The sequence below is a fragment of the Paramormyrops kingsleyae genome, chromosome 23 (assembly GCF_048594095.1).
Source record: "Paramormyrops kingsleyae isolate MSU_618 chromosome 23, PKINGS_0.4, whole genome shotgun sequence".
Lineage (NCBI taxonomy): Eukaryota > Metazoa > Chordata > Actinopteri > Osteoglossiformes > Mormyridae > Paramormyrops > Paramormyrops kingsleyae.
Genome location: NC_132819.1, coordinates 14,435,806 through 14,462,783, shown reverse-complemented (window position 1 = coordinate 14,462,783; position 26,978 = coordinate 14,435,806). Strand labels below are relative to the sequence as shown.

Below are 26,978 nucleotides of genomic sequence, written 5' to 3'. Positions count from 1 at the left end.
TAAATTGTGCATTTTTTTTAAGTGTGAGAAGTTGACTGGAGGATGTATTTTGCGTTTTGTCGGTGCTAAAGACCTGTGAATTTGACGTCAGGCCAAGCATTTGTTAAGGGAAAATTGAAATAGCGAAGCACGTAATTCTGTATTATTGCATTTTTTAAATAAAAGCATTAACGCTAAAATGCTGGTGGCAGAGAGCAGTGCTGTTGGCACTGTTGTGCATTAGCGGCGTGCCGTTATGTAGCCTCTGGATCGTTACACGGAGCTGTGAGAGGAAAAGTGATCCTATGCCTGCTGGATAGATCGAACGGAAACCTAAGAAGCCACAAAACCATAAGAGCGCTTTGGTCGGCTCTGGGGCAGTGGATGGTATCGAGCATCGATATCTGTCAGCCTGCGGTATCTCACTGTGGAAAATCTCAGTCACTAACATCTTTTTATAAGCAAAGTTTGCCATCACTGATGGCCTGCATTTATTACGCTGTGTTTAAACTGAGATGAAGGGGATATTAAGCAGTCCTCTACTGAACAATATGAGGCCTTCAGTACCCCAAAATCACACTGTTGTTTAGCATCCAGTCTGTCTAAATGCTTTTCGATAAGGCACTGTTTATTTCCAGTTAACTTATTAACTGTCAACAGTTAACTGGGGGGGCACCGGTCTACTAGAGACAGTTTGTCGACAGTTTTACTCTGAGCTTTCCATGCTTGACATTAAGTGTTGTTTTGAAGGGTACAGTCCCATAGTGAGCTGATTAATCACAGTTAACCTAACTGAGGTTGCCTGTGGTATACATTGACATACCTTATGAATTCTTTATGAAAGATTATTCTGGAAGTGTGTTTATAATTGTCCAGACATTCATCTTTTAACTGCTTTTCCTGGTCAAGGTTGTTGGGGGGGTAGCATATAGTATAAGAATGGGGCACATCTTGGATGGGGTGCCAGTCTGTTATAGGGCAGTGACACATAATGTTGAGCAGTGTTGTGTTTCCCAACCCGGTCCACTGGGACCACCTGACAGTCCGTGTTTTTGCTCCCTCCCACCTTCCTGCCAGACAGTTAATATTTTGCTCCCTCCCAGAAACAATGTCTAGGGGTCCTTGAGAACCAAACTGAGAAACCTTGATGCAGAGATGGTAGCTTTCTGCATGTCTTTGGACTGCAGGAGGAAATGTATCTATCACGTGGAGAACATGCAGACTCCACACACACACGGACTTGGGGATGAGATTGAGACCCACAGCCCTGGAGATGTGCTACCAACTGAGCCTACATGTTTGTGATTTTGAAACACATAATAATTTATTGGTATCAGCTGATATCAGCATCCTATTTGTTGATCTTGGTTGTTACTGCTGGCCGATATTTAGACTATATTCAAAGTTAGCAGCACGAGAGCTAAAGACATATCTACTAAAATAATAGAGATGATTGCATTGGACGATCAGTTGTTTTTCACAGTGGAGGACGAGGGATTCCACCAACTCCTTCACCACTTAGATCCTCACTACAGTCTCCCAAGTCGGCAATACTTTGCTGATTTCTCACTGCCTGCGTTATATCATGTCACTGATACATGCATTTAAGCCCTATTTTAATAATAATAATAATAATAATACATTTTATTTAAAAGCGCCTTTCAAGACACTCCTTAACACACCTGATACAGATATTCAGGCCCTTCTGTAGTATCTCAGTAACAGAGCCACCTTAGCTTCAACATAGCTGGCTCCAATACCGAGATGCCACTGAATGGCCTGATTATCTGTATCAGGTGTGTTAAATTACAGCTGCACCTGAACTCTGCAGGGTGGTAGAGCTCCAGGAGCGGGATTGGGCAGCCCTGTGCTGCAGATTTTGTGGATATGGCTGCCACCTGTCCCTTATAATTTCCGGATCACCCCGTATAATATGGGACACAGCAGTTCTTCCAATACGGGACGATCCCATAATATAAGGCACAGGTGGTAACTCTTTCCGTGGAGCTCAGAGGTTAGCTGGCTGCCGGGTCGTTTATCGGTATTGGTAGCATTAGAGTTGTACTGATCTGATATTCGGGATCGGTATCGGCGCCGATCCATACCTATTAGATGGCTGAGGTATTGCGGCATTCAAGCTGAACACTAACGCTGCCACTCGGTTTTTCTGCCACTCAGTGGGGGTGAGCACAGTGACTTTCTCCTGCTGTGACGTCGTGCGCATACCCTTTGTAGTACGCTTAACACAAGACATACAAATGAGGTGGAACAGAATGTTATGTATGTTCCTAGTAGCCTAATTAAAGATGTTTTGGCATACAATTGTCTGTCATTTGAATTTACTAATTTAAAAATATGAATATGTATATATAAAGTATAGATATTTATATTATATTAAAATGTTACTTGTATCGGAATCTGTATAGGTATCAGGTATATCGGAATCGGATCGGAACTGAAAAGATCTGGATCAACCCATCCCTAGGTAGCACTTGAGAAAAATGTATCGATTATCGGTATTAGTCAAAATTATTACATCGGTGTGCCACTGAAAGACTGATGCATGTTAATTAGGCTGCATTGATGTGAACTGTTTTGTTTGTAAAGACGCTAATGTACACTCTCATACCACTCTCTGTCTAAAACAAATGTGGAAGTTTAATCATGCCTGACACATCATAATTAATTTGTTGACTGGTTAGAACAATAGCCAGAATATATTATTTTTGGGGGGAAATTATCACAGAGGAAGGGCATTCAGGTTCCAGCTGTAGCTGCTTCATAATTAGAAGAAATGAAAAAATGTTATATTAGAAACAAATGCCAATCAATCTGCAGTTGTGAGTCAATTCTAAAGTTTGACGTGTGAAGACGGCTTGCAGCAGGTGCCCCTGTCCATAACGTTGGGGTGCAGCACTGAGTGGGAATCAGGCTCCATCTGATATCCTTCAGAATGCAGATCCTCCAGGTCTCCAGCAGAAAGGAGAAAGCGGTTACGCCGCTACACAGTCACCAGGAGCGATGGGCTCCACGCACGGTGTCTGAGTCCCTTCATTAGAGGAACTGTCAGCTGTTCACTTCCTCTAAGGTGTACCCTGCAGGCAGGAAGTCACATGACCCGCAGCCCCTTGGCACATTGCCGTCTGTAGTGTTGTTGTCAAAGAGCCATAGAGGTCGTTTCCTCGCCGACTTTTTTTTTACGGCATTTTTTCCTGCCCGGAAATAATGAGCCTTTTGGCCGCGTTTCCTCTTGCGTGCGGTAAATGGCCGCTTGCGAGGATAATGCGTCTAAAGATCGTCTCTCCCGCATTACTACTAGGGTCAGTGTGACTGTTTAAAGCGTGAGTCTCGTCCCAGAATCCATTACAGGTCCTTGTGGCTGTTCTTGACGCACTGGCTTACTTGTGTTCTACGCAGTGCAGAATGACTTAACAATAGCATTGCATCACACCGTTAAGCTTTAGCGGCAGGAAATCCTGCTTGGTGGTCATTTGTATCCCCCCCTCCCAAAAGAGACGGCAGGTGTTTTGATGATCTTCCCAGGAATTTGGCATATATCTCATGTCACTGCCGTGAATGCAATTGACTGACAAGCAGCAAGGTTTCTGCGCATTTTTCAGTCGCGGAGAGGCTAACAGCTAAACGCTTACAACCCTGGTGATGAACAAGATGCCATCGCCCCCTGTGTTTCCCCAAAGGTGTTTAAGACAGTACAGTTGTCTTCCCCGACTGCCGTTAATGGTACAGTTTGACCGAAAAATAGCCCAAGAGAAAAATGGGGACAGGGACTTCCTGTCGCCCAATTAGAGGCCCTGTGTTTCTTCATCATTCCCAACATTTTGTCCTCGGGAACCCCCAGACAGTCCATATTTTCGCTCCCTCCCAGCTCCATGACAGACAGTCTGCATTTTTGCTCCCTCCCATCTCCTGGTAGGAGCAAATATGTGGACTGTCTGGGGGTCCCTGAGGAATCGGTTTGAGAAACACTGCTGATCCAGATTGGTGGAGCCATTCAGCACAGGGCGACATCACAGTCTGGATGCGCTGTAGTTAAACTGTCTTTAAAAAATACTTAATATCCCCTTCATCTCAGTTTAAACTTTTAAGGTCAGCAGCGACTAACAGCCCTTTTTCCTGTATGCAGGTGTTCAACACGTACTCAAACGAGGATTACGACCGGAGAAATGAGGAGGTGGACCCAGTGGCTTCCTCCGCGGAATATGAGCTGGAGAAGAGAGTGGAAAAGCTGGAACTTTTCCAAGTTGAGCTGGAAAAAGGTGAATTCCCCCTTTTGCTTACAACTTAGATTATCTGGGAAAATCCGGTGTGTCTGCTTTGAAGATCAACATATTGATTCGACTTCAATCATGTATCTCTTTAACGTTCGGCCATTTTCACACCACTGCTCTCGAGCAGCCGAAGCTGCCCCATTCATCGGCGCGTTCTGTGCATTTCAGACGATGACGGCCTGGGAATCAGCATCATCGGGATGGGAGTGGGCGCTGATGCAGGCCTAGAGAAGCTGGGCATCTTCGTCAAGACTGTCATTGAAAAGGGGGCCGCGGAGAGGGATGGCAGGTAATGGGATTTGCTGGCAGACTGTGCCCCCCCCCACAGGGAGAGGGATTAAAAGGGTGGAGGATTAGAAGGTGGGGGCATGGAGGGGGGGGGGGGTGGGGAAGAGAAAAGCTAGTGACTTCAACTAGAGGTACAGAGGCCAAAGTAGGTAACATCCACACTGATGTGTACATAAAAACAGGAAAGACCCCAAATCACCTGCAAACAGCAACGGGGCATGGTTACCACGGTTACCTTGAGAAAACCAGTAAGTCAGATTTACTGGTGATGGGGATGCCACGGTGATCCGCATCTGGTGTCTGTGTTCTGGCAGGAGGCAGTATGTGGAGAGCAGAGGTGGCAGTATTTGCTGGGAGAAAACAAGGAGACTTGGGACAGGACTCTTAACTGTGAAGTCTGCCTTCGGCTGACGGAGATGCCTCCTCCGTGGCTCCTTTCACTGGCATCTCTGCTATTTCGAGTCGTTGCAGTTGCTTGACTGCCAACGGGATAACCCAATTTCTCCCACGCACAGGGCTGTCACAAGATATGAGGGGACGTGCTTCTCGCTCTAGCGGATTCCAAGGCCCGAAAAATTATTTCTTTATGTTGGGCGCAAGCCTGCGAGCGATTCCCAGCACATCTGGGGTCACAGATACAAAACGCAAACAAGCCATTTTAGCTTAAAAGAAGCTACTTTATGAAGAGCTGACGATTTCAGGGTTCAGTTAAAACTGTCAGTTTACTTACTAATTTGCATGCTTTTACTGAAGCAATTCAAGTTAAATACTCAAGGGTTTTACAGCAAAGCTACTATTAGGACTCGTAACTTTTGGGTTACTGGTTCTTAACCAGTGCACCATCTACTGACCAAACCATTAAAAGTTGTCATTGATGCTCCATCAGGTTTCTCAGAGGCTCAGCTGTGGAAGGGCCACTATCCCCCCGTAGTCCTGCTGTCCGTCCTTTGGGTGACCCCCGCCAGCCTACTCAGTCGACCTCTTAATAATAAAGCACTGGTTCTCAATTCCAGTCTTGGGGACCCACTGTTATTGGCTGACTTAGAGATCATCCCAAAAATCTACACCTCCATGGATCAGATTCCCCACCCCTGATGGTCAACACGTCCTGTAATGTGCTACACGCCCAGCTGTCTCCATATCTAGCCTGAATGTGATCTCCTCTTCCTCAGAATCAAGGTTAACGACCAGATCGTGGAGGTGGACGGGACCAGCCTGGTGGGGGTCACCCAGAGCTTCGCTGCGTCCGTCCTGAGGAACACCCAGGGCGTGGTCAGGTGAGACGCCTCAGTGGCTGAAAGCGACCTTGCGCCGGGTCTCCTGTGTGGCAGCTGCGTCGTTTGGCTCCTGTTCCTCATTAAGGCTTGGAGTTCACAGCGCGTCACCAGCCCCAAAGTCAGCTTTGCGGTTCTAAGGCAAGCTCCGTGAAGCTGCCTGGCCATTTGGAAAGCCTCATAATGGGCACCTCTTGTATTGGCGGCTTTAATGCACCGGGACTGTCCCTGGAGATATTTTTAACCGGTTTTAATCCAGATTTGAAAAAGTAGATTTCCGTTTTGTTCCAAAGAGCCAAATAAACAACTGCCTTTTCTGGCACTGTGTTCATTCTGCTGCCCACAACATCCAAAATCTGTCGTACTAACATCGGTGCCTTGCTTGGCACAGACTGTATGTATGTATCATGGTATATGCAGCCCATAGAGAATAATACTTTTTAATGTATCTTTCCCAGAATAGCTCTGATGGGCTTTACCCATAGCTTCTGGGATAGGCTTCCGACTCCCATGACCCTGCATAGGATAATATGGAAAATGGATGGATTTCTCTGAAAAGAATGTTAAAAAATATAGCATTAAGGCTTTAGTAAGAGATAGCTTTTATTTTTCAACAATTTACACATTTTCAATGCTTTTATTTTGATATTAGTATTACTTCCACCAAGCTACACCCCCCACGCTGTCTGTGAAATGAATACGGGGTGTGGTGATAGTTTCCAGGCCAGTTGCTCTTTGGGACAGTGGTGTGAGAGGGCGGGAGGCATGGTGATATTTTTGCAGGGTGCTATCAGAGCTAGTCTGCGCGTCCTGATTGGGGGATGTCACTGGCAGGCTCCCTCCTGCAGCGGCTGGATTGGCCAGCAGGTCAGGACACTACGCCTCTAATTGGATGGTAGCCAGTTCAAATCCCGTGGTTGGCAGAGTGATTTTGCTGTGAGGCCGTTCAGCAAGGCCCTTAACCCCAATTGCTTCAGGGGCTGTCTGACCCTGAGCTGTCATTTGTATGGCACTTCAGATAAAAATGCCTGCTATATATATAAAATGTAATATTAAATGTGGCAATGACATTCAACTTCCAAGTTTATTTCATGCATCTATAAATCGATATTTTACTAGCATTTAATCCTAGAAATGAATATCTAAATTCTCAGGATCATAATATTTAATTTGTAGGAATTCAAAAAAAAACAAAAACCCCAAACTTCCCTTTTTGGTATGCATGTGCTTTCAGGATCAACATTCTGCAGTCTATGCAATTAAAAAATGTTAAAAACTGAAAAAAAATTAAAAAATTTGAAAACTGCACACAACAAAAGTGCAGGCCAAAGGTATCCGCTCACTGCATCCAGTGTCCCACCCACTGCATCCCCATGCCCACCCAGCCCCCCTCCCTCATATCCAGGTACAGTGTCAGCAACCTACTCCCTTATAAGCAAAGACGTGTTTGTGCAGACCTTTACAGTTCAGTCTAAAATCTTCTAACTAGTCACTGATTTTTAGTGCTAAGTTTATATTACTAAGATGTCAGCGATTAGTCTCTAACGACCTGAGATAGAGTTTTGAGTGCCTGAGACCTTTGGAGAGCATTATGAAGCATTTACTCCCCTAACAGCAGTTAATTGGCACTCTAACTGCCCCCCCCCCACCACCACCCCACCCCCCCAGTCCCAGTGCATGATGAACTGAGCGCCAGGTATCTGTCACGTCGTTCAGGTCAAGGGGCTGTCACCGGGAGACAGCATCATCGGACACGATCGCGTCCCTGTGAAAACAGGGAGTCATCGCCGTGTCGGGTGCAGCAGAATGGCCTCTGCTTAATCAGATACTTGGAAAGAGCCTAGCGCCATTGCAGAGGCTGTAATTTAGTGCCTCTGCAGAGGAATCACTCCCCTCCATGTGATTCGCAGTGGGTACATGGCCCCCAAAACATTACTGCTAGGGAATAGTCTTATTTTAGGGATGCCAGAACCATAGCAATTATGGGCACATACAGCCCTGATGGTAATTAGGTAAAAATAATTCCTGCACGTGAATGTCGGTAGATGTAAGGGATTATAATGTATATGTGATATATGGTTTCCAGGTTTGTGATTGGCCGAGAGCGGCCCGGCCAGGTGAGCGAAGTCGCCCAGCTGATCAGCCAGACGCTGGAGCAGGAGCGGCGGCAGCGGGAGATGATGGAGCAGCAGTACGGGCAGTACGACGCAGACGACGACGAGGTGAGGCCCCCCTCACAGCCGGATACACACGCTCACGGCTTTGTGAGGGTGTGTCCCAGTTACTGGTGGGGTGAGACTCCCTCGCAGCCAGACGTGCAACCTCATGGCTCTTTGCTAGGGTGTGTCCTGTTCACCGGTGGGATAAGGCCCCCTTGCCGCCAGACGTGCATGCTCAGAGCTCTTTACGAGGGTGTGTCCCGGTCACCGAGATGGTCGATGCTCTGGGGAGCTGAGCACAGGAGTCGCACTGCTGAGAAGGTCACTCTAAATCAGCCTGCGCTGTAGTAATTAAGGAACACAAACCCTCCACTTTTCACTCTTGCCCTCCAGACCGTGATACTGCAACATCGCCGTGATTGGAAATAACTGACATTTATCTTTATCAAATTGTTTTTCTTTGAAGCCTGCTTTAAAGGTAGAGCTCTCACTGTGTGCATCTCTCTGCCACGGCTCAGTGATGCCCTGACTGTCCCTCCAGAGCTCAGAAAAAGAGGCACGCTGTTTTTCTGGTGCGATGTTGGTACAATTTACCGCAATCAGCTGCTGGAGATATCTCCAGATTTAAAAACACGGCCGCCGGCAGCTCTGCATTTCCCACCTCTTCTCATGTCGTGATATTGATGTCTTCACTCCCGCGATGTTTTCATGTTGTGTTCCATGTCGCAGAGGTTCCGACAAATTCTCCTCTAGTATTAATTAAAGACAGGTATGAAGGTCAAGTTAATCAGCCTCTGCCGCAATAATTACATCATTAAAATTAATCTTCACAGTGGAATAGGTTACATGTCTTGGCACTGATGTGATACAAGCGATATTGAAAATATGATAATTAAATCTGTTGTTTGCACTTATCCATTTATCTTCTAAGCGCTTATCCTAGTTAATTTTTTTTTGGGGGGGGGGGAAATCTGGAGCCACTCCCAGGCAGCATAGGGCACAAGGCTGGGGTGCACCCTGTAAAGGAAGTCAGTTCTGTTGCATATATGTGCAGTAGGGGTGTAATGATATGTACCGCAGTTTTGGGGTCATGGAAACAGTAAGTTTTCTGTATCGTTATAGTAAAAAAAAATTAAAAACACCCTTCAGTTGAACAATTAACTCTTTATTCTTCCAAATAACCATATATTCATCTTGGTAGCAACATGTTTACATACCCAGTAGGGTAGTCACAGTATTTAATGGAACCATTTAGTATGATACCACTGTGCGTGTCTTTTCCGTCTATGTACTGGTGCGAATATAAGATGGTGTTTTTTTCCCAAAAAAATACATCTAAAAAACTGGGGTCGTATTTTCGAGGGGCAGAATTTAAATGTCATTGTACAACAGCAGATGGCGCATTGAAAGGTTCGATAATATAGGGAAGTGCGACACATATCGAACTAACGGTATCGTTACTCCCTTAATGTACAGTTCAGCGGTTTGTGGTCGGCAGAATCATCACATTGCTGTTGGGCTCGTCAGCAGGACCCCTAACCCCCGGAAAAACGTCCCAGGGGCATAAATGGCTGACCTTGTGCTCAGACCCCAAGGTTCGCTCCCACCTATTTATGTAGGCACCTCTTAAGAAATAGAGAGCAAGAAGAGATGTGCACAAAATGAAAGAATTCCTGCGTACCTCCACTCGTAAACATGACAAATAAAGCATCGTTTTATGTAGATTAAGAGGATCTGTCAAGCACAGTTCCATAATACCAGTCTGGCTAACATACGTTTTGTCATCTGATTTTTTTCCCTGTTTAGTCGCTTGTATGGAAATGTCTATGAATAGCATCATTGTGATCAGGTTGGCAGCACGCTGTTTAATTAAAGCAACACCGAGTGGAACAGAAGGACATGGGGACCCGTCTCATGGCAACATGGCGGCCGGTTTAATTATCCTCCCAACGCTGGGTGCCAGGGACACCTCAGACGAGTGCCGGCATCACGAGGCGCGGCATACAGACCCCCGGCTGGGCTACACCAGGCCTGAGGCCGCGGCACGACCAGGCACCTCTCTGAAAGGGTGTTTAACGATGCTCGTTTCTCCGTAGACAGTTCAGAAAGTGCGATGTGCAGAAACACTGGAGGGTGTCTAGCCGGCTGGCTGCCTCTACCCCCAGCGACCCGTCCGCTGATGCTCATGTCTGCTGGAAACGGCGCCGTCACACAGGGCGGCTTTTAGTGCCCCTGTCCCGGCCTCCTCCGCTCGATTTACGAGCTTCCCGTGACTTTGTTGTGGAAACTGCGTCCGGGCGGCTTTCGCATCCAACGATTTATGGCTCTGCTGATTTCTGTCCCGTGTGTTTGTTTGGAGTGTAATGAACGCCGCTTTTTCTTTATGGAGGTAAATAGAGACGAGTCGTACATCTCGGGTATCCAGAGACGACGAGAGCGAAAATGGCGATGGGTACGGGTGGGGGGGGGAGCTTAACCACGTGTCACGGTGCGTCTTCCTTGCTGGAAATCAAACATGACATCAGCATTTAACTGCCCTTGAAATTGAAAGCAAGCATTCGATATGGGAATATGGGCTGCCATATTAAGTTTTACACAACATACAGCCCAACATTTATGCTGCACGTGCTTCACGCCCCTCAAGCTAAACAAAAAGACCAGCCGGCGATTAGTGATTAAGGACTGGGACTCAAAGGTTGTCAGTTCAAGTCCCAGAAGGGCCTCTGCTCGGGTCTGCTTGAAAAATTTACTCACCCTGAATTACCATAGCTCGATATTTGCATTATAAATGGCTTAAAATGGAGTAAAACACCAGCTAAGTAGTGAAATATATGTATAATAGCGCATGTACAGGCAGTTAAATCAGTCTACATAGTGTACAAAGCTAACTAAATTCCTTCAGAGCCGATTTTGTGCTGTCACATTGGATAAAGCAGATTAAATCTAAAATGCTCTATGTTTTCAGCTATATGTGTTGTTCCCTGTGTAGCTCAAAAGGTAGCAGAAAATCTTGGATGCTGAGTTACATGTCGTCGCTAACAAAATGGTGTGAGATGTCAGCGAGGTGGCGGAGTCTTATCAAAGCTAATCTGCTACGACAACAACATTCTTACAAGCAGCCCAAGGGAGTCCAAGGCAACCCGGAGCTTTGGTTGGCTGGAGGGGTCTCCGTAGGGGCAGGCCTACCGCGGCAACGCATGGTGGGGGTAGGCCTTACCTTGGCAACGCATGGTGGGGGTAGGCCATACCTTGGCAACGCATGGTGGGGGTAGGCCCTACCGCGGCAACACATGGTGGGGGTAGGCCTTACCTTGGCAACGCATGGTGGGGGTAGGCCTTACCTTGGCAACGCATGGTGGGGGTAGGCCTTACCTTGGCAACGCATGGTGGGGGTAGGCCATACCGCGGCAACGCATAGGCCGGTGTCACTAGTATCAAAGACAGTCTGATGGTTGGGAGCAGGAGAACTCAACCACATCCTCTCCTGTCTGTCTTCTTTTATCATAACAGGTTTAGTTCTTTAGATGCAACTGGTGATCTTTAGGTGTCCATTCTACAGTACATATAATCGGGGCGTGTGGCTTCTGATTGAACTTCCATTTGGACATTGCATGAGTGACTGGCTGCGAGTGATCTAGAAAGGAGTATAGCCAAGACTTGGAGACAAGGTGGAAGTGAGTGATAGGGGCAGGGATAGGAGCCGAGATCCAGGCAGAACATTGAAGATGAACAAGGAGCAGGTGAAAAAGCAGTGAGGGGGCAAAGTCAGACAAGAAAGCACAGAGCTTGGACTTTGACTTGGAAAACATGCTCAAGTCCTAAGCATTATTCTGCTCAAAGTGCCACTGAAACTTAATTTATGGGAGATACTTTTGGTGGGAACCGGGAGCTTGTCTGCCTTGTGCTGTTCTCCTGCAGCGGCCGAAAGGAGAAGTGGATAGGACTGACCACTTATCACTAGGCAGGCTTCACACCCGGAGCCAGAAGTGGACCAGGAATCAGGCTTTTCATATTTTATAGAAACTTTTAAAGTTATCTGGCTGTCTAAGCTCTGTGGAGTAGCCCCCTTATAAGGGAAACTGAGTTTGTCTCAATTTGCTAATCATTCCCCACTTTATAGAATACAATGCTCATCATCATGGATGGTTTTTAATAAATGCTGGCAAAAACTTTACGTTTAGACTGAATATAAATTACTGGTGACAGTTATTTCATTGGTGAGTAGTCAATACAGTGTAAAACTGCAACAACCGCAGATCACTGTGTTTGATCCCGTATTTCTGCAGATTGCAGTGATCTGTTTGTTTCTCTTTTCTTTAGTTCTTGGCAGTTGTAAACCAGTTTGTACAACAGCTCTTTCCCATTTTAGATGCGTTTTCACAGCATCCAAGCTGAACGCTAACGCAACGCTGCCACTCAGTGGGTGTGAGCGCAGTGACTGTGACATCATGCACATTCCCGCTATTGTGATACCTACCAACCCCCCATCTATACAGCTACGTCACTCAATTCACAGACACACGTCTGAGCTCAGCGGGATGAAGCCTTGCAGGAATGGGAATCTGAGGAGATTAATAAAACGTGAAATGGCTTCTGTATCTGCAGGACTGGTCTGCTGTCCTGAAAGAGCTTTCCTGGTTGGCTTCAACCCTGAATAGTTAATGTAATTTTCTGCATTAATCCTGAGCTTACAGCACTGCATTTCATAACCTAGCAGCCATTTCATTTCATAATGAACACTCCTGCTGTACAGTCTGTCCCCAGGTTACAAATGTTGAATTTGAATTTGTAGGTTAGTGGGAAGAATAGTAATGCAGCACATAATAGTAATAATTATTATTATATAGTAAGAATAAGTGTAACTACATACAGTACTGTATCTCAAGCTGACAAACCATTGAAACTGTGCAATTTTTTCATGACCGTCACAAAGTAGTGTGTGCGTTCATTATTATAAACCATTGAATTTAATCCAGATTTAGAATATAATAGGCTTTATGGCAGTCTGTTCATAAGTACGAGTTATCTGAATTTCTTAACCCAGGAACTGCCTGTACTGATATTGTAAGACCATGTTTTGACTTTTTCCAGCAATGCAGTTTTGTGCCTAGATTGTTGACCTTGGTTAGGGGTTGAATCATACGAGCTCCTTTCTGAAGGTAGTGACTGTTTCCCTCCTTTTCTTATAGAACACCAAAAAGAGAAAGGAATCTATGAGATATTTTCCTCGCGATGTTTTGCAGACAGGGGAATACGCCACTGATGAGGATGAGGAGGCGGGCCGGGCCGTAACGGGCGGGGAGATGACCATCGAGGTGTTCGACTTGCCAGAAACCGAGGACATGTATTCCCCCTCAGAGGTGGACGCCACCAAGCTCTCGCAGAAGTTCCGTGAGGTAGGAATGACCCAGATGAGAGGGATACGCCAGTGGAGAGCTTTCAAGAGGCATCCGTACTGTCTGATGTGTATTCTCAGCTCTGTGAAATGACAATAAGCCTATTGCCTTATTTCTATTCGGAAAACTTTATATTTAAATGAATACTTCTTATCATCATTTCAGATTGGTCTCATTAATACATTTCAGCAACATTTTTGGCAATTTTTATTTATTAACTAAATGCATTCTCCCTCAAAATCCAGAGTCAATAAACGTTAGCATCAGATCCTCCACATTTCCATCGTTTTAATCGCAGTCCATTTTTCATGTCAGTAATATTACTGAAACCTGCAGGTCTGCCAGTTCTTGTCTGTGGGAGTATCCCCCCCCCATGAGAGAGACGGTGCGTGAGACACGGTGTGATTAATAACGTACCCCTGCACACAACCGCAGGGCGGCATCAACGCACGGAGCCAGCCCCTCACCGGGCTGATTCTGTCTCTTTGTGTGCGCAGCTGCAGATCAAGCACACTGTTACTGAGGTAGAGATACAGAAGCTGAAGAACAAGGTAAGCAGATCCTCTGTGGGGACCTTTCTGCAGGAACGGCAGCAGAACCGACCCAAGCTGTGCATTGCAGCCATACGCTAGTGGCCAACTCGCTAGATCACTAAACTGAGATACCAAGCAGTCAGTAAACACAGACCACCTCCCTTAATACAGAATGTGCTTTTAGGCTAAAGTTTTACCGTATGCAGGACTGTCACTGGAGTTTTCCAGTGATGCAGATCCATCCCTGTCTGTTTTTATGGAGAAGTGATGGACGGTTACCTTTCCATCAGATCTGTATAAAACGACAGAAGAAAACAATCAGTCATTATTAAGTATTTGTCACTCGATTTCTGTGAATTTATTTCTGTGCATATTGATCGATTTCATGTGATTATTACTAAAAATGCGTGTTCACTGGGTAGAGTCTGCCATCGGGACATTGGTCTGGCGCCCAGCGTCTCAGTCCTGTGTCTTGCTAAGCACTGATTTTTCCATACAACTGAATTATCATTTAATTAGGGTTTATTGAGCTATTGATAAAATTAACTGATTAATATTGTTACTGAAGGCTCATTTAATTTAATCATTTTAATTTAATGAATTTAATCCAATATTGGTGTGGTTAGGAATAATTACTATGATTAAAAAATGATGCATTTCAAAATATCTTTGGTTTTTCCATTTAAAATGAATGAAACGGTGTTCATTATTTATATGAATCAGTGATTATTTATTCATAACCCCACAGCAATAAACTAAAGAATTGATAAACATTAATACAATGTATTAGAATTACAGGCTAATCGGATTTGGTAAAGTTTCACTAATTATCAAATAATGGGAATGTTTTGTGTAATACAATTGAAAACTGCAGCAAGATGTTTCATGATATGAATTAAATTGTGTTATGGTTTAAATTAAAATCTTAATTGCATTAATTAATTAATCAGCAGGACAGAATATTGACATACAGAGCAGGCTGTCAGACCTGAGAAACGGTGGGCTGTCTTGCTTTTGACATGAGGGACGTTTTATTGGTGTTACCATGGTGTTATTAAGACTGACAGTGAGATGAGCCTATCAGCATTTGTCTTATGGTCGATGGCTAAGGAACCCCCCCTAGCTTTCAAAATGCTGCAAACAGCCTTGTGTTTATTTGTTTGTTTTTTTTTCAGGTAATGCTAACGATATTCTCTACCTGTCAGATCGTCGCCATATTTTAACTCGTGGGGGCGAATGCTATTCTGAGCCTGCGTTTACAACATTGCCCTGACGCTATGGCGCCATGTCAGTGCTGTCGTGCTCGAAACGATCTTAGCGGCTGATTCGTAACCAAGTGTGTGAGCTTCTGTTTCCGCGTCAGAGGTTCTGTTTTTGAACTCCACGACCCGCGTGTCTGTCCCGGGCACCAGCTTCAGGCCGTGGAGAAGGAGAAGCAGCGCTGGGAGAAGGAGAAGGCCCAGCTGAGGCAGAGCATAGAGGACAACAAAGAGAGGATGATGAAGCTGGAGGGCTACTGGATCGAGGCGCAGACACTCTGTCACACAGTCAACGAGCACCTGAAGGAGACCCAGAGCCAGTACCAGGCTCTGGAGAAGAAATACAACAAGGCCAAGAAGCTGATTAAAGATTTCCAGCAGAAGTGAGTTAGGCTCTGAAGAGTGACTCTTTTGGAAATCCGTAGATTGTCGCTTATGATTCAGCAGCTGTTCCAACAGGATGACTCCGATTTGTGTCTGAAAGCAAGCATTGTGATTAAATATTGGTTCCCTTCATTTTTTTATGGGGAAACCCCACCATAAAGCAATATATTTGGAATTTACAGATGATTTCTTGGTTCTTAGGACTTTCAGTTGGATTAATGGCTTTCCATCTAATTTGCATTAAGCATAAACCAACCATTAGAGCAATGTTTTTTAATCCAGTCCTTGGATACCCCCAGCCAGTCCATATTTTCGCTCCCTCGCATCTCCAAATGCATCTGTACCGGGTATTTGGTGTTCTTGATACATCTGGGATGGAAGAAAAATGTGGACAATCTGGGGGTCACCAAGGACCGGATTGAGAAGCACTGCAATAGAACCATTAGAGTAGAAGGGTTGGGCATTTTCGGTTCAGAAGCTACAAATCCAGACCAAGATTTTGTTTCTACCAAACAGGTGAATACTGTAACTCTTTATGCTCAACTGGTTTGTTGAACCAGAATCTTGGCCTGGATTTGTAGATTCTGGACCTGAGTTGCCCAACACTGTTGATTTATTAGAAAAATAAAAACCTAAAGCATAAAAATGTTGTGCACTTGTTAGCCTTCTCTCGATCTGTTAACTGGCCATCATTTTTGCCCAGTCTAGCGCTGGGGAGTCACTGGCTGGGTCTGTCACAGAGCTCCAGGCTGTCACCATTGCAGATATAACCAGTGAGGCAGCTCAGCCTAATGATTCCCCCCCCCCCCCCCGCCCCACACCCACACTCCACAACCCTGAATTTTCCTGCTAGGGAGCTCGAATTCAGCCAGAAAGAGGAGGCTGAGAGGAAGAAGCTGGAGGACGCTGACAAGGCTCATTTGATAGAGATCCAAGGATTGCAACAGAGGGTAATTATACAATAATACAATTTCCTCCCATGGCACAGCACTTCATTTCAGCCACTGCTGTCAGCCTTCAGACGCATCCAAAGGCGACAAACAGAGCAAGAAACATCTTGTAGATAAAATCATCTATTTTGCTTTTACCCGTCATCGATCTGAAATAGTACAACACGCATTAATGCCACCTAAAATAAACTTTATTGCCTATAAAGCTATTTCATCAAGAAATCGGACTGATGTCAAGGATTTTAAGAATTAGTGAGCCTGTTGATGTTTAACAGCACCACGCAAACTGCTTCATGTATCATGTGCCCTGACTGCTTATTGCAGTTGTTGAGAACCATGTCTGCTCATTAGCGCTATTCTGGTTACTGTCGCGGGGAAGTACAGTGTATCATCAGGGCGGCCTGCCGCTTGAAGCTAAAATGCTGACGGACTTTTTTTTTTTTTTATCCCAATAATGGGCCGCAACACGCTTCTCAGCAATTTTACACAGAGGATCTTGGGTACGGTATGTCAGTCTGGGTTTGCTGGCTGCGTCTTAGATGTGAGATGCTGAGATTCGCTGTCCTTGAGAGCCCCATAATTTCTGACAGAAAGTTGTCTATCGGAGTCAGTTGGGTCAGTGTGTAAATACAGATTTATTAGCGGTCAGCATTTATAGTAGTTGATATTAGCTGTAGTGTTGCATTAGGAGCTTGATTTTATCTGGACATATTCATCTAAAAACGGTTTCTTCGTGACCTTTTCTGCGGAGGTCAGGCCATGGAGAAACAGTGCGAGTCTAGTCTTTGTCTTTGTTGACCTCAGTATGACCAGTGGCAAATGGCTTTCCTAGATCTCAGAGCTGGAAGCAGAACTGGGGCAACTGATAAAGCAAAATGGCACGCAGGTGAACAACAACAACAACAACAACAACAGCGTGAGGAGCAGGGCTGCGGAGCGGGGAACTGAGGGTCAACAGAGACCTTCACAGACTGGTGAGTCTCAGAAAGGCATCCAGCAGCGTCCATTCAACCTTCCCGTACAGATCTTCAGTCGGGCTACAAAAACAACGTTATTGAAGACTGTTGAGATTTATATTATATTATATTAAATTAGATTAGATTCCTTTGTTGTCATTGTACAGAGTACAACAAAATTTTGCAACAGTCCAAATGATGCATTCACACATGACAAGTAATTAAAAATGTAAAGTATATCTAGAGTGCAGTGTAAAAGAAACATTTTGGACACAAGCTATTGCACTGAGGTTGCTACCTGATATTGATATTGCCCAAAGATTATGGTATCGTATCACGTACAAGGTGCAGTAAATGCAATCACCAGTGCAAGTAAAACAGATAAGGTGCAGTTATGGGAACATTTACAGTGTTGTTTTAAAGTGACTGTAGTGACAAATTCTGCTGAACATAGGACATCACACAAGACACGACATAATAACACAATAAACCATGTATGGACATGAAGGACCATAGATAGTTGAGCTATAGCACTGAGGTTGCAATAAACCCACAGGTCATTGTCATTTTTATATACCGCCTACATATAGTTGAATTTAAACACAGATTATTGCCTATAGATTTTAGTATTGATTTGCATGAGGGTGGATGCAGGTTGTTGCACATTGTTCATTGTCTAGTGAACAAGAGGCTCAAGGCCTGGTCCTGCTACTGCTGGTTGATACTGTAGATGCTCCCCAGTGTTTCACCTTCTGCAGATACTTAGATCTGCTATCCCATCTTTCTGAGGTGAAATTCTGTATGTGGATTTTGCAAGCCAAAGGTGTGCATTTATAACTTAATGACTAGTTAATTCTGATGGAATGACATCATGCACCAAGCTGCTCATTAAGTCATGTGACATTGTTTCGATTTTCAAAAAATGCATAGCTGTGGCACAAGATCTCAAGCCTACGCAGGAGTTCAGCATTAATGTTAAAGATAAATGGACAAATGTCACATCTGTTTACCACAAAATTATGCTTTTTAATGTAATTTTTCTAAGCCTAACCTAATCTGTCTAACCTAAGCGAAATAATAGCTTGATAAAAAAAACAGACAGTTCTAAAGAAGATATGAATTGTTGTGACTGAATGGGGTGACTTAGTGACATTATCATCACTGAGACCTCTTCACCCCTGGAGAAATATCAAGAGATTCAACTTAGAGATCCGTCAACGGGGTCATAGATGAGCGCCGCAGAAATCGTAGGTACCATTATGTCAATAACCAGTTTACCTCAACATTCAGCAACCACTTATGCTTGGGGACACTTTTTTAAAGTGATCCAACAGCATATTCCAAAGCCTGGTTTAGTCAACGAAATCTTCTGAGTCCAGATGATGAGAATTATCTGGAAAACAGCTTGTCTCAGATGATTTTCCGTGAGAAGCTTGCCCTGCACACCTGGTGACCGTGGGCAGCCCTGTCTGTCAGCTCTCACCCAGGCGATTCCGGAGGCGCGGCGGACGGACGGCGAGGTCCCAAAGGCTCACGTCCAGCTTCCGGCAAAGACCTGCGGGCAGAGATTCCCCAGAGTCCCAGGGAGAGGCAGCGCCAGCTACACAGAGGGAGACGATGGCTGTGAGACGAAGGTGAGGCGTGTAACGTGCCAGAGGGCCTCATACACACACAGACACACACACATACACACACACACACACACACATATATTAGGTATCTATATGATTGTGGGGGATCTCCATTCATTTCCCTAGGTGTTACCTTAACCTTAATTATGACAACCTTAACCCATACCCAGCCCTAACCTTAACCAATAAGTAACCAAACAAAATACAAGACTTTTGGCATTTTTACTTTTTTGATTGCATTCACAGATTTTTATAAAATTGAGCTCCCCCTTGTGACATGTTTCCACAAGGTCACAATAACAGGTTTTTATCACATTACGGCAGGGGTCTCAAACCCCAGTCCTGGGGGGCCGGAGCCCCATGTAGCTTAGCTTTTTCCCTGTTCCACCACAAATGATTCAGCTCAAGAGCTGTGTTGTTATTAGCACAATGAGTTGAATCAGGTGTGTTAAATGAGGGTGAACCAAAAACTGTGTAGGGCTCCGGCCCCCCAGGACTGGAGTTTGACACCCCTGCATTATGGAGACATTTGCCCCCCCCAGTGTAATTCATACCTAAACACCCCCAGCAGATCTTCTGAAAATGGTGGGAGTGAGACTGAGTCTGAGAGAAACACAATAACAGTGACACTCACACGCACACACACACACACACACACACGCACGCACATATAGGGTAAATATATCCTTATGGGGACCGCTCATTCATTTCAATGGGAAAAATGCTAACGCTAACTATGACAACCTTAACCCCTACCCTGCCCTAACCATAACCATAAGTAACCGAACAAAATACTGTACAAGAGTTTTTGCATTTTTAGTTTTTTCATAGCAGTCACCCATTTTTATAAAATAGAGTTTTCCCTCCGGAAAAAAACGGATATTTATCACGTTATGGGGACATTGTGTCCCCATAAGGACAGGTATACCTGCTCGCACACACACACACACACACAAACACACACACACACACACAGTTAGTCCAAACGATACTTTGCTTAAATGCTTCAAAGGCTCCACTTCAACATAAAAAGTTAGTAGAAGAAACAACATGTTATTAACCAAGAATCCCAACATGTTATTAGCTGACAGTCCTGACATGCAGTTCTGAGTTATTTAGAGATTTTCTTGTCCTAAGTGCCAATCTGGAATAGAAATTTCCATAGATTCGCATAATGTGTTCTTCACAGTGAGTCACATGTTCCTCCGATCTGGCTACCTACAGCTATTTTTTGACGTTATTTTGTTGCGTAATGGTTATGTAACACAGTCATTTTCCTCTGCCCTGTGGCACACATTTGACCTCCAACAGTGTTATTACTACAGTCAGGTTTTATCTATTCAATACACACAATTAATTTGAGTCACTATTAATACACTTTTCACCTTTTGGAGCTTATACGTAACTTAATTTCTAAAATTTATGTTTAAATTGTGCCAACATATTATATACAGATTATATAAAGATTTATAAATATAGATACTGTTTTGTACAAGGTATAAATGACATTAACGTGTACCCAATGGCACAAAAATGTACAAAGTGCAAATAACATTAACATATACCCAATGGTACAAAAATGTTCCCCAGAGTCTATTTCTGTACCTTAAATTAGACTAAAAGATACATTTACCTACAACTGGTGTACTGACAATGTAGGATGGATGGATGGATAGATAGATGGATGGATGGAATATCCATGAAGCTTTATTCTCTTAGCAAATACCCATTTTCCGCAAACTTAATGCTCTGAATGTAGCATATAAATGAGAGCATTAGCCTAGGACAGATTGTGCGGATAAGCCTTCAGCACTAACACGTTCCTAGTTGTATGGAGACGCCCTCCGCTGAGGGCTTTCTCCCATGTCCCCCAAGCACGTCAGTCGCTATGAACTCACCTGCCAGATGAACTGTATCGTGAATCATGAATGCAGGGTGACGGCTGACTCTCTCCCCAGGCATCAGAAGGCTGCGGCGACAATACCTCCGGACCCAGGGCCCCGTCGGCAGCTTCAGCGCCGGATGCAGCCGGGGAGAGCCGGGAACAAGGTCATGAGACAACCGTCCTGATTAATGGGTTTTATTTAAATAATGAATTATCCCCAGTCGACGCAGCTCGATGAGCCGGAGAAACATTTTGTGCTTGACAGGAACTTACAGTGTAGTCACTTCTATTTTATTTAAATGCACTTTAAAAACCAAACAATTAAGGAGGTTTCACTGCTGCAGTCATATGACAGATAGATTACATTTGAATACAGTGTATCACACAACCTTTATTCCCTCCATACTCAAGGATTAATTTCAGTTGACGATGTACAGCCTGTGTTAGAGCTGCCTTTCAGAGTTGGGTTTTCTGTTGAATGTCTGTTTTTTAACAACTCAAGTGTCAGTAGTAGGCGCATTAAAATCCTGTCGTACTCTAGGGGCAGAACAAAGAAATTGATGGCTGGTGGTCATGAGCTGACTGGGAATGTGCCTGATCCTTTGCAGGCTGTCAGTCCTGGAAGGGTTCTAGCTCGTCGCTGGTCCAGGGGGAGAAAGCCAGCAGGAGAATCCCCGATATCAGGTAGGATGGAGCTTTATAGGGACCACGTGGATGTCGTTGATTGTACTGAAGTGGAAGAGGCTGACATTTTAGGTTCTTTTCTGTTCTGTTTATTTTTTTATATTTACCTGTTTTATGTCCAGATTTCCTGATTGTTTTGTTTACTCATCCACGAGGTGTTGAGAGTCCGCTATGAACAGCCAGTAATTTGCATGCACCCTCCATGAGGTATTTAGCCCGGCCAATTTAGGGTTTCCTTCTCTCCGGCTGGATCCTTAAACATATGTTCTGGCACTAAGGACCACAGCTGGTTCAGACTCAAAGCACAGTGGAGTCTTAATTGCTTCTCCTGTGTCTCACACCTTGAACAAACGTGCCCTCTGGAGCTGAGAAGTCATTGGCTGAATGGAAACCTCAAAAAAACAAGACATAGTTACAACTTTTTAATATTAATTAAATATTTCATATTTAATAAAATGGAGCGTGTGATTGGCCCATGATATTGGTCGGCTGGGAGATGGCTGGCTGGATGGACGCTGTTGTTTCGTTGTTGTGTACCGTACCACATGAACTATGAAGACTGATTTTTATAAGTATGCCGTTTGTGTGCCGTTGTTGCAGCTCTGCGTTCAGGGGAAGCAAAAGAAAGGAGCCCAAGCTCTCATCTGAAAACAGGTATGGGGATTAAAGGAGCCATGATTCTTAGTCAGTCTCTTGTACATTTAGAATTTAATTTCATTTATATTGGTTTGTATTTATGCCATGCATGTGACAGAACTTGGTGGCCTCTGCGGTAATTCCTTCATTACGGTGCAGCATAAAGTGCTTCTTTCTCTGGGGAGTTCTGGAATGTATATCTAGGCATCTATCTACAGCAACCAAGGGCATAACTTTGAGTTGAGCATTGGGGGGGGGGGGTGTATTGACTGGTTTTAATTATGAGGAGGGGTTACAACCCTCTCATTCCCCCTCGTAATTTACACCTATGACTCCAACCCTCTTTGGAAAATACTGACCATCACTTTGACTCAGTGTTTTGATTCCTTTCCCTTCTGCCGTGGGCAGGACCTTCTTAAATGTGTGTGTATGTATGTATACACACGGTCGGCTGTTCTGCATCACAGCTTTTTGTTCTGCATCATTGGGGTTGTGATATATCGCATGGTCAGCATAAGACATTAAATCCAAATTCTTTGCAAGTTTTCGGTAGTTTTTTGCAAAAGCCACGGGCAACATGTGAAGGCCAGCAGATGACACACAAAAAGTGTAGTAACTCATAAATGCATAAAATATACGTACAGTGCTGGTCTGGAGGACGCCAAGCGTGTTTACGGCAGGCTCTCGCGTGAAATCTCACAGTGATCTTTGTATCTTTGTTCCTGCTATCCTTTCGCTTTACTCGGCAACGGGACCAAAACATTTTGCGCAGTTTTTCCAGATTTCAGGGGGCCTGCACCCCTAATCCTCACCATGTGGAAGGGTCAACCATATGTTTGTGTGTGTGTGTGTGTGTGTGAGCGGGTATACCTATCCTTATGGGGACACAATGTCCCCATACCGTGATGAATATCCATTTTTTTTCCCTTATGGGGACCGGTTTCCTGGTCCCCATAAGGGAAAACTCAATTTTATAAAAAATCAGTGACTGCTATGAAAAAACTAAAAATGCAAAAACTGCTTTGCTTGGTTACTTATGGTTATGGTTCAGGCTGGGTGGGGGTTAACGTTGTCATAGTTAGCATTAGCATTTTTCCCATAGAAGTGAATGAGCGGGCACCATAAGCAGTGGCGTGCACAGACATTTTGGGGGGCAAGTGCTCCAGGGGGAAAAAAGGGCACTTTTTGCATATGTGGAAAACCTTTTCTTTTTATAATAAAAAAAACGCACAGGTTAAATGCAATTTGACTTTTATTTCAAAACATTCTCTAAAAATCAAAAATCACACCTACTAAAGACAGTCAAAGACATTAATTTCAATCTTACCAAAGTAGGACAGTAGTTGACGTTAGTTATGGAAAGGCTAATCCACAAAAACGGAGAAACGTCCATAATTCTATTATTCATAATCATGTCAAGGTTTTAGGTTTTTCTGCAGTTCCATCTCTAAAAAGTGTGATGTCTTCCCGTCACTGACTTCAGTTTGAAAACTTTGTATTTATTCACAGATTTCCGTGAGATCATCCTAAAATTTGTAACGAAAAATGGGCTCAAAAGAGCCCTCTGCCTAACGGCATGTAGCCTATAGCATAACGTGATATTTTCAATAGTGTATGCAAAAAGGTCGGAATTGATGGAGAGTGGGGTTGCCTAAATGGTTTAGGTTACATTTTAAATGTGTCGTTTTTTTGTTTATCCATATGGATGGATGGAGGGGGCAAGCTGGCAAAGTTTGTCATGTGCAGTTTCTGACAGGCTACTTCACAACAAAACAATTGCAGGTTGGTCTTAGAGGGCAAACAGAATAATTTCACTCGATTCATGGGTTACCTGACTGGTTGGGAAGGGAAAGAGCTGCCGTGTTGTCCGCCGTGGCTCCCAGTCGCTATAGTTAGCCTACTATGCCTACTCCAAGTAGTCCTATGTCATGCCGCTGCTACACGCCTCACAACAAATGAACTGCAAGCGTGTTCACGTGACACGGTGACAGTGAAAAAGCGACAGGGTTCGGGTGTCTTTGAAGAAGGGGCACAAATCAAGCCATTATTTTCACACCTTTTTAAATCGCGCAGCTTTAAAAAAAAAAAAAAATCACGTCTTTCAAAAGGGCACTTTTTTGGACTGAGGGCAAAAGGGCAAGTGCTTCAGCACCACCTCGTCTCTATCTGTGCACGCCAGTGACCATAAGGATAGGTATCCCCAACATGTGTGTGTGTGTGTGTGTGTGTGTGTATAGTCAGACATATTTGAGTGAATGCTTCAGTGTGGTGTGTGGTGTTCAGGACATTTAATTCATTATGGTATTTTACTGAGTAGGTACACTGCTGTGTATGGCAGCCTTATATATATCCAATCAGAACTCTTTCGCTTATAGTATACAGGAGACTGACCTTGGCCCCACTAGCCAGACCAGTACAGCCACACAGCTGTCAGTGAGCCGAGTATCTCTGCTGGCAGGGCGCTCAACACCCCAATATGGACTAAGCTACATCCCACTCCGATTACCCTAGAGAGCCATTGAGTAGGGCTACCATATTTGGTGGGAGGAAAAAGGGGATGTGTCTGGGTTTCAAAATTTTAATGAGTTTTCATGTTTATTAATCAATCAGGTAGCATGTCCCTCATGAATATTAATGAGTTGTCATGTTTGGCAGCCAATCAGGTATTATCAGGTAGTGCTTCTCTTACTAATACTAATGAGTGTTCCCTGTAGTCTTACGGTTAACTCTCGTTTTATAATCTACACACAATTGACACAATATACAATATACAAGTTTGTAACTTTTTCAACAAAAGTTACAAAACGCTAAGCTAAAGTTTGTTAAACCTCAAGCAAATGATGCAATTCACTAATTCACACAAAAAAAAAAAAAAAACAGAAGAGTGCCAATGGTTTCCGGAAGTTGACATCACTTATGAGCAGCGTGACATGTAGGGATGCATATATTGTTCAATTTTTAAAGTAAACATGTGCACAAGCTTTGCAAACACTGTGTAATGATACAGAGTGGCTGCCGTATATAGAAAATTGGTGCCTTTTCCTTCGATTGGTATTCCATTGTAACTTGCAGCACTAAACCCTGTCAAACCGCTAATTTTTGAAAAACTGCCCAGATGCCTAGACAGGGGCCCAAAAAGAGGATGTGTCACCATATTGGCTGATTCAATAATGACATAATTCCTTAAATCATCTTTAATATGGGGGCTGCACAGTGATGCAGTGGTCACCTCACTCTTCTGGGACCAAGGTTATTATCGTCAACGAAAACGAATGAAATAACGAAAACTAGAATTGAAAAAACATTTTCGTTAACTGAAATAAATAAAAACGACAATTAAAAGAAAAAACGATAACTAACTATAACTGTATTGTGCGTTGACAAAACTAACTAAAACGTACGGAAATTATAGATGAAATGTCCTTCGTTTTCGTCTTTGTCAATTTATTTATAAGTCGATTTATTTCGCTAGCAGTTTTACGTGAGCTGGCAGCACCGTACGGCACCTCTCTGTCCGTCACTTCTTGTTTACAGTCGGCTTTTGCTCACCGCGTTACCTGGAAAAATAGCGACGACAAAAGTTGGGAGAAGGCGGCAGAGTCCTATCTGGAATTTCTTTGACTATGACAGCGAGACAGTTAAGAGCAGGTGCATTGTAGAAACAGGTGACAAAATCTGAAAGTCCACTTGAGAAGCTCGCATAAGACGGCTAATCGCGAGTACCTTGACCAAGTAGCCTCTCTGATTAGCTCCCCCGAAAGAGAAGCAACATCCCGGCCAGGTAGCACCGGGAAGGAGGGGACAACCATAATGAATTGCTTTCACCGACGACCAAACAGCTGCTGGTTAGTAAATACGCAGGAACACCACAAGACTTCATTTCCTTTTTGTTTACAATATTGGACGTATGGTTAACATAGAAAAGCAAAGCACATCAGCATCAAGCCCCCGGGGAAGACCCAGGACACGATGGAGAGACTATACAGTATGTCTCGGTTGGGCTGGGAACGCCTCGGGATTTCCCCAGTGGAGCTGGAGTAAGTGGCCGGAGAAAGGGAAGTCTGGGTTTCCATGCTGAGACAATCCTGTTGTGCAATGGTTCTTGAGTTTGTTAATGTTTTTCTCAGATTGAGCTCCCTGAGACTCCTGGCTGTCAAGAAATGTGACGTGTGCCTCGTGAATGGGTTTATATTCTTATGTTCATGTGTGTCTTTAGTCTATTGGCTATTTTGATTCGTACCAGGCACACTACCTGTATCCAACATCAGAAGCAGTATCACACACATTTTGCACATAAGCTGCTATCTTGTAGAGTGTTGGTTGTTGTGGATGGTTGGTTGTTCAAATGTAACTGAATACACTTTTTGAAATGGTTTCCTTTGTTGAGTTTTATTACACAATACTTACTGATCTTTTTGAATCCTGCACCTGACAAATAACCCAAAGTATGAAAAAATGAAAACTAATACTAAAACTAATAAAAACTAAACTAAAACTAAGCATTTAGAAAAAATTAAAACTAACTAAAACTAGCAAACCTGCTCTAAAAACTAATTAAAACTAACTAAATTAGAGGGAAAAAGGTCAAAACTAAATAAAACTAAACTATAATGAAAAATCCAAAACTATTATAACCTTGTCTGGGACCTGGGTTTGAGTTTCCACCGTTGCACCA

At 44.0% G+C, this 26,978-nt stretch overlaps 1 protein-coding gene across 6 annotated transcripts in view; it reads left to right on the top strand.

Moving 5' to 3' along the window:
• The window catches only part of ppp1r9a (protein phosphatase 1, regulatory subunit 9A), a 48,526-nt gene that overhangs the window by 16,502 nt on the left and 5,046 nt on the right, over positions 1 to 26,978 (top strand). For all 6 annotated transcript variants that reach the window (XM_072705532.1, XM_072705530.1, XM_072705531.1 and 3 more), the window contains 13 exons: positions 4,124 to 4,256; positions 4,437 to 4,557; positions 5,729 to 5,833; positions 7,917 to 8,052; positions 13,233 to 13,385; positions 13,883 to 13,936; positions 15,331 to 15,560; positions 16,415 to 16,511; positions 17,344 to 17,485; positions 18,944 to 19,101; positions 21,057 to 21,147; positions 21,592 to 21,667; positions 22,268 to 22,321. In XM_072705532.1, the coding sequence (XP_072561633.1) occupies positions 4,124 to 4,256; positions 4,437 to 4,557; positions 5,729 to 5,833; positions 7,917 to 8,052; positions 13,233 to 13,385; positions 13,883 to 13,936; positions 15,331 to 15,560; positions 16,415 to 16,511; positions 17,344 to 17,485; positions 18,944 to 19,101; positions 21,057 to 21,147; positions 21,592 to 21,667; positions 22,268 to 22,321 (1,550 nt within the window). The remainder of the gene's footprint in view (positions 1 to 4,123; positions 4,257 to 4,436; positions 4,558 to 5,728; positions 5,834 to 7,916; positions 8,053 to 13,232; positions 13,386 to 13,882; positions 13,937 to 15,330; positions 15,561 to 16,414; positions 16,512 to 17,343; positions 17,486 to 18,943; positions 19,102 to 21,056; positions 21,148 to 21,591; positions 21,668 to 22,267; positions 22,322 to 26,978) is intronic.